Below are 14,172 nucleotides of genomic sequence, written 5' to 3'. Positions count from 1 at the left end.
AATATATTTAAAAATAAAGAATGCACTACACCAAAATATGTGTTATTTCATATAAATTAAAAATTATTATTTTTTCTATTTAATTGATTTTTTTTGTACATCGGTTGAAAGAGCCAAGTGATTAGCCAGTCGGCCCATGTTGTTTACTTTGATTCTCTCTCTACATGTGCAGAACACTACTTCACTCAGCCTAAGGTCTCGGACGATTCTCTGTTGTATCCTTTACGTGACAAACCTAGCCAAGTGAGGTAGATACGGTAGAAATGCCAGCCCTTGTGGTAGCTGGAGAGGGTGCACAGTGTACGACAGTGTGTGTGATGGAACTTAGTTTGCCGCCCTGCATGCACAGCTGACTCGTGGAGTAGTAGGGGGATAAATTTCAATGCTTGTGGTACCTGGTGAGTGTGCACAGTGTATGGCCGTGAGGCTGATGGACCTTTATAGTCACCCTGGAAGCACTGCTTACTCGTGCCAGTGCATGTGGTAACTTGTGAGGGTGCACGGTGTACGCCAGCGAATGTGATGGACCTTCGTTGCCACCCTAGCTACAATGCAGACTCGTGGGGTAGTATGGAAATAAATTTCTGTGCTTATAGTACCTGGTGAGGATGCTCGGTGTACGACAGTGAGGCTAATGGACCTTAATATATGTCCTGGATGCACTGCTTACTCGTGGGTTAGCAGGGAGAGGAATGTGTGTGCATGTGTTATCTGGTGAGAGTCCATGGTGTATTACAGCTATTCTTATGGACTTTGTTAGCCAACATGACAGAATTAATGACTCGTGGTGTAGCAGGGAGAGAGATACCAGTGAATGTGGTACCTGGTAAGGGTGCATAACATACGACAGTGAATATGAAGGAACGTGGTAGCCACCGGGACTGAACTAATGACTTGTGGAGTAGCAGGTAGGGGAATACCAATTCATGTGGTACTTTGTGAGGTTTCACGTGGTATGACAGCGAGAGTGATGGACATTGGTAGCTGCCCTAACTGCACTTCTGACACGTGGGGTAGCAGAGAAAGGAATGCAGTGCATGAGGTAACTAGTGAGGGTGCAGGGTGTACGACAGTGAAATTGATCAACCTTGATAGCCTACCTGGCTGCACTGCTGACTCGTGGAGTTGCAGAGATGGGAATGCCATTTCATAAGGTAACTGATGAGGGTGCAGGGTATACAAGATTAAATGTGACGGAACTTCATTGCCTCTCAAGCTGCACTGCTGACTCGTGGGTAGAAGGGAGATAAATCTCACTGCTTGTCATACCTGGTGAGGGTGCCCGATGTATGACTGCGAGGTTGACGGAACTTGGTAGCCATCCTGGCTACACTTATCACTCATGGGGTGGCAGGGAGAGGAATGCCAGTGTGTGTAGTACCTGGTAAGGATGTATGGTGTACGACAGCGAGGATAATGGACCTTGGTAGCTGCTATGGCTGCACAGCTTAGTCGTGGTATAGCAGAAAGTGGAATGCCAGTGCATGTTGTACCTAGTGAGAGTGCATGGTGTACGAGATCGAGTCTGATGGTTCTTGGTAGTCGCCCTGGCTGCACTGCTGACTCGTGGGGAAACAGGAAGTGTAATGCAAGTGAGGGTACTCGTTGTTCGACATCAAGTCTGATGGTCTTGGTATTCCCCCTGCTGCACTGCTGACTCGTGGGGTAACAGGGAGAGGAATTCCAAGGCATGTGGTACCTGGTGAGGGTAAACAGTGTATGACAGCGAGATTGATTGATTTTGGTATCTGCCCTACCTGCTTTGCTGACTTGTGGGGTATCATGGAGATAAATTTCACTGCTTGTGGTACCTGGTGAGGGTGCACGGTGTACGACAGCGAAGCTGATGGACCTTGGTAGCCACTCTGGCTGCACTGCTGACTTGTTGGGTAGCAGGTGTAGCTGGGAGACAGTTGGCCAGGGTGCACCACAGCATGTTTTAGCGACAGCAGCACATCTGCTACTTCGTGTGGCTGCTTTTCACTTATGGCGGATCCCAGTTCAGCTTGTCTGTGGAAGATAACACATCCATCCCTTATTACACTTGACTTTGCATGACACTCCATCAATTATGCTGGTGAAGAAATGCCCAAAACTAGCCAATACCCAGTTACAATTGGCACTCGTGAAACATCCTGAGAGTGATTTACATTTCTAATTTCAAGTAAAGAGTAGTATAAACATGTTGATTCAGGTCATGCTGTTGGCTGATGATTAAGGATGGTATTAATAAAGAAACATTGACCTCGAAATTTACACTTCAGGTGAATATATTACATCAGCTGGTACTCAAAGTTTGTATCTTACCTGGAAGAATACAAATAATTCCCTATTATGGGTTAAAGACCTCATACTCAATCCTCAACCTGTAGCTTGTACCAGAAACCGCATTTATATACTACTTAAAAATGTTTTTTTTTGTCAGTTTCAATTTTCCCTAGTCTGTTTTTATATAGTATTTTACCAATTTTGTGTGTTTATTTAACAAAATATGCAAGAAACGTATTATGGTTTAAAGATAGCAGATAATATCGTGTTTGGATAACTTCTATGTTAAGTGATTATTAAAATTTCTGTCTTTGTCGAGGAGCAAAAATTGATCTTAGTCTCTAAAACCTTAGGATAAGCTATTTTACTAGTTCCTTTTACATAATACTTTAAGTAATAATTATTTTGTTTAAGTTCAATAAATGAAGTGGTTTGAGTTTATTTGATTTCTTTGTGATTTATGCACCAATTTTGAAAAGGGAAACAACCATTTTCCGAAACTATAACCCTTCCTTTTTTATTTCTAGAATTTCTTCAACAGTTCACGCTACAGTCGTGCAGTGATCCATATAAAAGTCTTTCTAACTATTATAGTAACACCAAAAGGGAATATATATTTATATATATACTGCACACACTCTTCACTAACGAAATTATACTGGGAAAACTGAATCTTGGAGAACCCTGCTTAACTCTAATTGCCACTGGTGCAACTGACTTTCACCAACGCTTATAAAGTTTTACCCGTGTGTTTACTTTCCTTGTGAAAAATGAAACAACAATATGATACTGTTTGAGCTTCTGCAGCTGGCTATCCCAACTGCCCCTTCAAGAGGTGGATAGAAACCTATGTGTGACTTGGTGAAGCAAAGTGTGTTGCTTCTCTGAGAACATGCGACATTTCCTTGGTGTGGTTGTACAGATACTTTCAAACTTTAAGAATTAACTTTCAGAAAAAAGTTATTTATGTTTTAATACGGTAAATACATACACACATTATAAAAACAACATTTCTATCAGAGTTCTTTATTGAAAATAAATATATTATTTAGTACACATACCAAATTTAGTTTTATTATATCTTGACAAAATATAATAACTTTTCAATGGTCTGCGAATTTATCAAGAAAACACAACGAAAGTCTATGCTTTGGAGATTGAAAAGTGGACTTTCATGTCATAAACACCCATTGTCAGCAATGTCATTGAGACATAAGGCCCTATGATGCTTCCCAATTATAGTAGTAAGGTTGCGTTCACTTTTTATCTAGAAATTATTAATTATTTTATAATAACACAATATAAGGTATAATTGGTAAAACCTTTTTATATTTTTACGAGATGGCAGGTCAAGCAGCCCGCTGACCACAATATTCTTGTGAAACCCCACCTCCTCCTGAAGCATGTTCGACACAGGTAACTCCAGATTTTTACTCAACCACTACATGGATTGTCCATTAGCTCGCTACTTTGTTAACCACAAACACCTTCCCAGCCCCCATATAGTCCGGTTGCCTGGCTGTCTGGATGATTCTGCGGGCTCCCAAGGCACTGTCGTGTGTTGTGGCATGACTAGGATGCCATTGACCTTGCAGGTTTGAATGTAATGTCAAATGACTTTCCTGACTCGTACAACACAGAGCATATGTAGATATGATAGGTGTAAAATGCGGGAAATATCTTCAGCCAGAGGAGAGTCTAGTGGCAATACCAGTGAATCCTTGGAGAGATACAAGCGTGGTAAAACCAAAAGCGCGGGAAGGAATCGGGTATTGCGTGAAGACACAAGAGTCTGGGCAAGGAGAGTCCAAGAGAGAAGATTCGAGCAGAAAGTTAATCAATGAGAAAGATAGCGAGGAGAGACCTGATAAGGTGAAATAGAGCAGCGAGAGTACCAGTGAGGAAGATAGCAAGGAGAGTCGAGGAGACTCAAGGCATAGAGATTCGGAACAGCGAGTGAACCAGTGAGGAAGATAGCAAGTAGAGTCAAGGGAAGGTGTGTCGGAGCAGCGAGAGAGCCAGCAAAAAAAAAAAAGGTGAGGAGAGTTTCAGCAAGAATATTTGGAGAAGATTTAGATCCACATACCTGGAAGATAGCAAGGAAATTCAGGAAAGACAGTCGGAAGAGCGAGAGACACCAAGGAAAATACTGGAAAATATTTAAAGCATCAATAGAGCCAGCGATGAAGATAGCAAGTAAGTCCGTACAAAGAGAGTCAGAGCAGCGAGAGAGCCAATGTAGAATAAAGCATTCATAGTCCAAGAGAGTCAGAACACATTTATAGCCATATACAAATATAACAAGGGAGTCCAGGGAGGGCAGTCGGAACAGCATGAGCCAGTGAAGAAAGTAGTGAAGGAGTAAAGGAGAGGAAATTCGTAGCAGTAAGAGAGCCAGCAATTAAGATATATAGCAAGAACGGCTGAGGTAGGTTGAAGCAGAAAAACAGCCAGTGAGGTAAGTATTAAAGATTATCTGGGCTAGTAGACACAGAGAAACCGAACATCTAGCGAGGAAGATAATAAGGAAACCCCATCGAAGAGATTCGGAGACGAGTGAGGACCACAAGCAAAGAAGATGGTAAATAGATGATATTCTAAGTAGACAGAGAGCCAGCGAGGAAGATAGGAATGCAATCCAAGGGGGAGCTGAATTGTTGCCCGTTGGATGGGCAGCCCTTCAGGATTTTTCTGGCAATGGTTTGTTTGTACAGTGACTGGAAGGGCAGCCCATCCAATTTCTGAAAACATGTTTCTTTCAGTGTTTAAATAATCCTGAAAACTTGCCCCTGGGAAGGGCAGCCCATCAGGATTTTTCTTACAGTAGTGTTTCTGAAAGGTTGTCTGAATTGTTGCTCCTTGGATGGGCAGCCCATCAGGATTTTCCTTACAGTAGTGTTTCTGAAAGGTTGTCTGAATTGTTGCCCCTTGGATGGGCAGCCCATCAGGATTTTTCTGACAGTGGTGTTTTTGAAAGGTTGTCTGAATTGTTGCCCATTGGATGGGCAGCCCTTCGGGATTTTTCTGACAGTGGTTACTTTAGGTAAGGTTAGGTTAGGTCACTTTACAAACTAACCAATGTCAGAAAAATTCTGAACGGCTGCCCATCCAAGAGGCAACAATTCAGACAACCATTCAAAAACACTACTGTCAGAAAAATCCTGATGGGCTGCCCTTCCAAGGGGCAACAATTCAGACAACCTTTCAAAAACTCTACTGTTAGAAAAATCCTGATGGGCTGCCCATCCAAGGGGCAAGTTTTCAGGATTATTTAAACTCTTAAAGGAGCATGTTTTCAGAAATTGGATAGGCTGCTCTTCCAGTCTCTGTACACATAAACCACTGTCAGCAAAATCCTGAAGGGCTGCCCTTCCAATGGGCAACAATTCAGTCGCCCCCAATCCAAGCAAGGATAGTAAGATAAGTGACAGAGCCTGTAAGAAATAAAGCAAGAAGAGACCAGGCGAGAGGAGTCCGGATGACGAGAGTTCAGGTGAGTAGATTCGGAGCAAAAGACAGCCAGCAAGAAAGACAGGGATAAGAGTCCGGGCGATAACAGTCAGGGTGAGGAGATTCGGTGAAGCGAGAGAGCCAGCGAAGAGGATAGTGAAAAGAGTCCGGGCGAGGTAAGTCTACAAGACAAGAGACAGTGCAAAGAGTGTCTATATGAGAAGATTCGGAGCAGTGAGAGAGCTAGCGAGTAAGATAGTGACTAGATTCCGGGCGAGGAGAGACCGCTCGAGGTGATTTTGGGTAAGGAGAGTCTGAGCCATGTTAGCCCAGGTGAGGACAGTTGAAGCCTTGAGAAAGATCCATTCAGGAAGATAACTAAAATAGTATTGGCGATTACAGTCTGTGCAACTATAGTTTGAGCAATGAGATTCTAGTAGAGTATAAATGTAGCATAAAATAACCAATGAGGTGGATAGTAAGGAGAGTCTGCGATTGTCAGTGAGAGTTATCCCAGAGTAAGAGATAGAAATTACCAAAAATGATCCAAGTAACAAGAGACTGGGGTGACGAGAGTCTGGGTAAGAAGATTCGGAGCAGTGCGAGAGCTAGAGAAGTTGATAACGAGAATACTCCCGGAGAGGAGAATCTGGGTGATGAGAGTCTGGGTAAGCAGATTCGGAGCAGCTAGTGAGCCAGCAAACAAGAGTCTGGGCGAGGAGAATCGATGCGAGGAGAGCATGTGCGAAGAGAGTCCATACAACGAGAGTTAGGGCGATGAGAGTCTGGATATGAGGATCTGGAGATGAAAAGAGAGGCAGCGACGAAGATAGTGAGTAAAGTCAGGGAGTATTGGAATAGCGTGAGGCACAGCGAAGAAGATAGCGAGAACAGTCCGGGCTAGGTGTCTACATGCAAGGAGAGTTCAGGCGATGGAAAATTGGGGCGATGTGATTCTGGGAAAGAAGATTCGGAGCAGAGAGAAGCATGCCAGGAAGAAAATGAGAAGATTGTTTAGGAAAGGAGTCTGGACAATGAGAGTCTGGGTGATGATATTCCAAGTGAGGAGATTTGGAGCACTGAGAGAGCCAGCGAGGGAGACAGAGAGAAGAGTCTTGGCAGAAGAGTCCTGGTGGAGAAAGTTGAGGCAACCAGGATCCAGATGAGGAGATTTTATACAGCTACTAGACAACCAACAAAGGAAGATAGTGAAAAGAGTCCAGATGAGGAAATTTTGGACGAAAAAAGTCCGGGCAACAAGTGTCCATAAAAGAAGTTTCGAAGTGAAGACAGCCATCGTAAAAGATAGCGAGATGAGTCAGGGCCAGGAGAGTTTTGGCGAGAGGGTCTGCATGAGATGTGTCTGGGGGGGAGGGGGTGGAGGGCGCACCACGGGTATAGGTAAAGAGAGTCCTGGCGATAAAAGTCCAGGTGAATAGAATATGTACTTTGAGAGAAACTTTGAAGAAAATAGCAAGAGAATACAGGCAAAATGTGTGGGAGCGCTGAGAGTAACAGGGAAGAAGGTAACAAAGAGAGCCTTTATAAGGAATGTCAGGTCAGCAAATGAGTCAAGTAGAAAGATAGCGAGTTAAGTCCATCGACGAAAGACAGAGCACTGAGAGAGCTAAGGAGTGATATTTTGGGACAGATAACTCGTGCAATGAGAGTCAAAGACAAGTAAGAGTCAGCGATGAAGATAGCAAGGTGAATCTGGCTTAAAATGAATCGCAACAGAGAGAGAGCTTGTTTAGAATTTTGGAGACTTGAACGAGCTATGTTGGAAGCATGAGGTATCAAAGATGACTATAGAAAGGGAGTCTAGGCAAATAATTTTTGAGCAGTGAGAGAAACAGTATAAAGGATGGACGGTAGAGTCTAGGCAAAAAAGTCAAAGAAAAAGAAAGGTTGTAAGAGAGATAAAATAAAATTCCAGTCTAGGAGATTTGTAGCAGCAGGGTATCCAGTGAAGAAGATAGCTAGGCCGCACAGATGAGGCGATTTGGAGAAGCGAGAGAGCCAGATAAAAAATAACGAGGAGAGACCAAACAAGAAAAGTCAGTTTAGAGTGAGAAACAATAGTAGTTATCAAAGCTGAGAACATTCTAATAATAAAGTGTGCAAAGAGAGTTTGGATATGAAGAGTACAAGCAGAGTGCTACTAGGGAAGAAACAGTAACATAACCGGCGCGAGAAGAGTTGGAGTAGCAAGAGAGCTATGAAGGAAAAAAGAGGAGAATTATGAGCAGGAAGGTTGGAAATAGTGAGTGTTGTAGTCTTTATGATAGCAAGGAAGTCAGGGTGAAGAGGTTCTGAACACCTTGAGTGCCAGTGTGTGAGATAAGCGATAAGAGTCAGGATGAGGTGATTTGTAATAGCGAGAGAGAGACATACAATGAAGAAAGCAAAGAAAGTCCTGAAGGAAGCAAAGAGTGTCCGGCAAGGGAATCAAAGTAGTGTATGAGTGAAAAGGAGTCTGTGCATGGTGAGTCAGTGCAAAAAAAGAAGTGAGAAAATTAACAATGAGAGTTTGGGCGAGTAGAGTCGAACTAAGAAAGAGAATTAGCGAGGAAAATCATTAAAGAGTTCGGGTAAAACAAGTCGAAGCAAAGAGAGAGCAATAGAAGCAGATAATGAAGAAGTTCATTATAGAGTATGGAATAATAGAGATGAGGATAGAGATGGAGTCCTGAAAAAAAAATTCATATCTGAGAGGGATTGGGAAATGATTCGAAGTGAATCCGATCCCAGGCAAAAAAAAGTCAGAGCAGCAAAAAGTGTGAGGAATATAGTGAGGAACAGAATTAGTGTGAGAAGAGTCGGAGAAGCATGAAAGCTAATAAGGAAGATAGGGAAAAGTGCCCAGACAAAGATAGAAGGCAAAGTGAGAGCACAAACAATAAAGATAGCAAAAGAGATCTGTCGAGGTAGTAGTAGCAGCGAGAGAGTTAGTACAGAAGTTAAACAGGAGCATCTAGGTTTGAATTTTGGAAGATGTTGCAAGCCAGGAAGATAGATTGCGAGAAGAGTTCAACAAGTAGAATCCATCTGATTAGAATCTAGGCAATTAGTCAACTAGGCAAAAGAGTTGTAGATTAAAAGAGTCATTGAGGTAAATAGTAATTGAGTCCGGGAGAGGTGAGTTATTCATAGTAACAGAAAAACACAATGAAGTTAAAGATGGAGTTTGGAAATAATTATTTAATCCTGAAAGGGTGTCACTGAGAAATGGAATATGGAAAGTTCAGTACTTTGTTAACCACAAACACCTTCCCAGCCCCCATATAGTCCGGTTGCCTGGCTGTCTGGATGGTTCTGCGGGCTCCCAAGGCACTGTCGTGTGTTGTGGCATGACTAGGATGCCATTGACCTTGCAGGTTTGAATGTAATGTCAGATGACTTTCCTGACTCGTACAACACAGAGCATATGTAGATATGACAGGTGTAAAATATCTACAGGCAGCGAGATTTGAATCAGCAAGAAAGAGTGAAAGGGAGTCTAGCAAGATAAGTCATTGCAAAAAAAAGAGAGCCAGTGGGGAAGACAGCTAAAAAGAAGTTGCGTTAGAAAGGTCAAAGACAGTGGACAGCTAGCGAGAAATATAGTAAAAGCATTTAGGTGAACCGATTTGGAGCAGAGTGAAAGACGTAGATAAAAATAATGAAGCAGTCCTGCCATAATATTCAGATAAGCAGGAAAATTAACAAGTATCCCATGCAAAGAGAATATAAATATGATATTGTAAAGAGTATTTGAAAAGAGTCTGTACGATAAAAGTTCGGGCTATGTGAGTAGGTAGATGAGAGTAGTGAGAGGAGATTGGTAGCAGCGAGAGTCAGAGAGAAATAAAATGAGCACAGTCTGGGCAAATAGGATCTAGTCGAGGTTTGTTGTGGAGACGAGAGTCCGGGCCGGTTGAGCCCGGACGAGAAGAGTGGAGCCTCAAGAGAACTAGCGAGGAAGATAACAACAAATTTCCAAGCAATAAGTGTCTGGGCGAATTGAGAATTTGTGAGGAGATTTAGATCAGTGTTAGAGCCAGTGAGGAAGAAAGCAGGAATAGTCCGAGCCATGGCAGGTCGCCAGAACAGTGTCCAGGTAAGTAGATCCAGTGCACTAGAGTGCCAGCAATGAATATTGTGAGAAGTGTCAGGGCGAGGAAATTCCAGGCCAGTAACATCTGGAAGAGGGGAGTCTGGGTATTGCGATTTCAGACATTGAGAGTCTAGCTAAGTAAATCTGTATTATCGAGAGAGCATGCGAGGTAACTATCGAAAAATGTCCAGGAGAGGATGAACTGGATGATGAGAGAGCGAAAGATGAGCATCCAGGTGGGAATATTTGGAGCAATGAAAGGACCAGCGAGAAAGATTTCTTAAAGAGTCCATACAATGAGAGTCCGAGAAAGGAGAGTCCAGTTGACAAGAGTCCAGGCCTGAAGATTCCAGACTAGGAGAGTCCGGGAGAGGAATGTAGTGGTATGAGATTCGGAGCAGAGAGAGCCAGCAGGGAAGATCGCATGAATAGTCCAGGCAAGGAAAATTCCAGAAAGGAGAGTCAAAGTGACAAAAGTTCGTCGATGTGATTTCGGGTGAGGAGATTCAGTGCAGTGAGTGGGCATGTCAGGAAAATATCGAGAAATGCTTGGACTAGGAGAATCTTGAAAATGATAATATGTGTGATGAGAATCCAGGTGAGTAAATTTGGAGAAGTGAAAGAGCCAGCGAGGAAGAGAGCGAAAAAAGTTCTGGCAAGGCTAATCCTGGCATAGAGGGTCTGAGCGGCGAGAGTCTAGGCAATGAAAGTCCAAGTGAGGTGATGTTTGTGGGAGTGGGAGTGCCAGCGAGGAAGATAGCGAGAATATTCCGAGCAGCTAGAGTCCGGGAGACGAGAGTCTGGGTGAGGAGAGCTCGCTGTGAAGACACCAGACGAGAAGAGTAAAAGTCATGACAGAGCCATACAAGGAATTTAACAAAAGTGTCGTGTATGTAGAGTTAGGATTGCGAGGAGCTATCAAAGAAGTGTAAAAGTGAGGACGAGAAGATTTCAAGTACTGGAAAAGCCAGTGAGAAAGAGTGAAAGGGTGTCCATGCCAGGTGAGTCAGTCCATCAAGCAAGCCAGAGAAGAAAATAGCAAACAGAGTTTGGTCATGTAGAGACCGAGTAATAGTGTGCCAGTGAGGAAAATAATAAGAGAGACCAGGCGAATCGAGACAGAGCAGAGTGAGAGCCATAAAGTAAGATAATAAAGAATTCTGGGCGACTATATTTGAAGCAATGAGAATGTAAGAAAAATTTATAAGAGCCTATAAAAATATTAGCCAGGCTAGGATAGTAGGGAAATGTGAGAGATGCCTGCGAAGAAGATAGTAAAGGATTACAGTATGGTGATAGTTAGAGCAGCGAAAGTCAGTGAGTTAATTGTTGAAGAGGAAAACTTGGGTGTAAAGAAATAGAGCAGCAGGAAAGCTAATGAGAAAGGTAGTGAAAATTAACCTGTAGAAGATAATAAGAGAAGCGAGATAGCCAGCGATGAGGATCGCGAGGAAGTCCTTTAGAGATAGTAGACAGTGAAAGATAAACAAGGAAGATAGCAAGAAGTGTCTGGGAAAGGTAAATATATCTAGGACTATTACAAAAAGATTCTAGGTGACAAGTGTTTGGGTGAGGAGATTCGGAATTATGAGAAAAAAAGTCCAGGTAACAACAATCCTGGCAAGGAGAATCGGTATACACATACAGAACCAGCGAGGAAGATAACGAACATAGTCTGGATGAAGAAAGTCTGGACGAAAAGAATCCATGCGATGAGAGTCGCAGTGATGAGAGTCAAAGCGATGAGAGCATGCATGAGGAGTTCCAGAGAAGTATAAGAGCCAGTTAGGAAGTTAGCAAGAAGAGTCCGGACATCGAGAGTTCGTTCAATAAGAATCAAGGTGAAGAAATTTAGAGAAATGAGACTGCAAGTGAGTAATATATCAAGAAGAGTCGGGACGAGGTGATGCCGGGCAGGTAAGCTTGGAGTCTGGGAGAGGAGAGCCAGTGAATGAAGATCCCAGGCAAAAAGAGATAGATTGGTATATGAGTCAGCACAGAAGATAGTGAGAAGAGTCCAAGTGACGAGTGTCTAAGTGACGAGATTTTGGCTGACAAGGTCTGAGTAAGGAGCAGAGAGAGTGAGTGAAGAGTAATATAGAATAGTCCAGATATTGAGAGTCAGAGTCAAGTGATTTGGATCACCAAAAGATTGAGTGAGAAAGATAGCAAGACTAGAACTGATGAGAAGAGTCATTGTGAGGAGAGTTGTGCGATGAGTGTCCAGGTAACATTATTCTGGAGGAGCAAATTTTGAGCAGCGAGAGAGCTAGTGTGGAATATAGCGATAATAGTCCAGTTGTGAAGTGTTTGGATGAAAAAGTACCGGGCAACAAGAGTCCATGTCATAAGATTCAAAACAGTGAGGAAGCCAGCAGGGAAGATAGTGAGAACAGCCCGGATGAGATGAGTCCGAGCAATTACAATCCAGGCGAGGAGAGTCTTGAAGACAATAGACTGGATGACAGGAGTTGAGGTGATAAGCACACTGATGAAAAGAGTCGGAATCGCGAAAGAGCCAGTGAGGAAGATTACTTGAATAGTCAGGGTGATGAGAGTTGTGTGTCAAGTGTCTGTGTGACAAGAATAGGAAGAGCGAGAAAACAGCGAGGAAGATAGCGTAAATATTCTGGGTGAAATGAGTCCAGGTGACGAGAGTCTGGGCTACAAGTGTATGGAGGAAGAGAATTCGAGTTGAAGAGAAATATTAAAAATAATAGCATGAGAGTACAAGTAAGAAGAATGGGTGTTGGGAGAGAGACAGGGAGGCAACTAATGAAAAGAGTCCCATAAGGAGAGTTGGGGCAGCACAAGAGACAAGGAGGAAGCTAATGAAAAGATTCCTGGTAAGGAGAGTTGGGGCAGCATGAGAGCCAGCGAGAAAGATAGCAAGGTGATTCTTTCGAGACGAGACAGAGCAGCGAAAGAGCTAAGGAGTTATATTTTTAGATAAAATCAATGTAATTAGAGCAAAAGCACCATGAAAGCCAGCGAGGTAGATAGCAAGGTGAGTATGGTTTAAGAAGTATCAAAGAAGAGAGGGAGAGAGTACAAGGAAGTTTGCAAGGAGGCCTGGGCGAATTTTTTTGAAGTGGTGAGAGATCTAATGAGGAATATAGAAATTAAGGCTAGATGACAAGTTCTTGAGGAACATGAGAAACAGTGAGAAAAATAACCAGGAGTGTCTGAATGAAGAGAGTCAAAGAATAAGAAAACCCGTAGGAGAGATAGAATTAATGTCCAATCGAGGAGATTTAGAAAAGCGGGATATCCATTGATGAAGCCAGAAAGGGTGCCTGAAGAGACGATTTTAAGCAACGAGATAAACAGTGAGGAAGAAAGCGAGAAATGTCCAGGTGATGAAGTTATTTTAGATTGAGAAACATAGACAGGAGGATAGATATGGAGTCCTGAAAAAAAATTCAATGATACAGGTGTCGTAGAGAGTTCAGACAATAATATTCAAAGAGGAATGACTACTGTCAGGAAAGAAATAGTGAGAAAGTAGGCACGAGGAAAGTCGCAGTAGTAATAGATCGATCAAGGAAGAAAGAGGATTATGGACAGAAAGAATGGAAGTGGTGAGTGAAGTAGCCTTGATGATAGCAAGTAAGTAAGGGCAAAGACGTACTAAACAGCGAGATTGCTAGAGATAAGAAATCGGACAAGGTACTTTGGAGCAGAGAGAGGAAGACAGCAAGGGTGTCCTTTGAGGAGAGTCAGAGTAGTGTGTAAGATCTCAAAGAAATAAGCGGAGAAGAAAATGCAAGGAAATTGGAAGTGGTCGGTGAGTTAGATAGGTTAAGCGAAAGGGGGTTTTAGCAAGATGAGTCAATGCAGCAAGTGAGTCAGTGAGGAAGTTAGCAAAGAATGAAGTGGAAGAAAGCTAATGTCCCAGTGAAAGAATTGAAAGCGAGTTTGGGCTTCGCGAGTGGGAGCACAGCGAGAGCTATACAGAGTGCCGTAAATTTGAAATATTTGGCACAAATTTATTTTTTCTCCTAAATTCTCTAACATAAACTTTGTTAGACGATTGTGCATCCTGTTCAAATCTTTCCTACCAGATTTCTGCATCTCTTTCCCAATGCTTCAACATATACCCTAATGTGATCTCGCCTATGCTAGAATTAGCTATCTTTTTGTCCCTGTGTCGGGTCACAAACAGGACCAGTGACATTGTATGACTTAATGACAGGGACTGCTTTTCTCAGCATCGTCCCAGGACAGCCCACTTCCTAGAGCTCAGCTTAGGTTGGCAGCTCCAGTCATGCCCCATTCTAATGTTCCAGTGCCATTGATCACGTTTTGACATCCGGCATAAGAGATTTCTCACGAGCAAGCATAACCCCACCCCTCCA

The 14,172-nt window shown here is 42.9% G+C and overlaps 1 protein-coding gene across 1 annotated transcript in view; it reads right to left on the bottom strand.

Moving 5' to 3' along the window:
* The window catches only part of LOC134531231 (protein glass), a 663,482-nt gene that overhangs the window by 471,306 nt on the left and 178,004 nt on the right, over positions 1-14,172 (bottom strand). Inside the window, exon 3 of the mRNA XM_063366906.1 lies at positions 1,812-2,010. Within this exon, the coding sequence (XP_063222976.1) occupies positions 1,812-2,010 (199 nt within the window). The remainder of the gene's footprint in view (positions 1-1,811; positions 2,011-14,172) is intronic.

Source organism: Bacillus rossius, chromosome 3, assembly GCF_032445375.1.
Source record: "Bacillus rossius redtenbacheri isolate Brsri chromosome 3, Brsri_v3, whole genome shotgun sequence".
Taxonomy (NCBI): domain Eukaryota; kingdom Metazoa; phylum Arthropoda; class Insecta; order Phasmatodea; family Bacillidae; genus Bacillus; species Bacillus rossius.
Note: the sequence above shows the minus strand (reverse complement) of the source record. Positions and strands in the feature narration are given on the sequence as shown.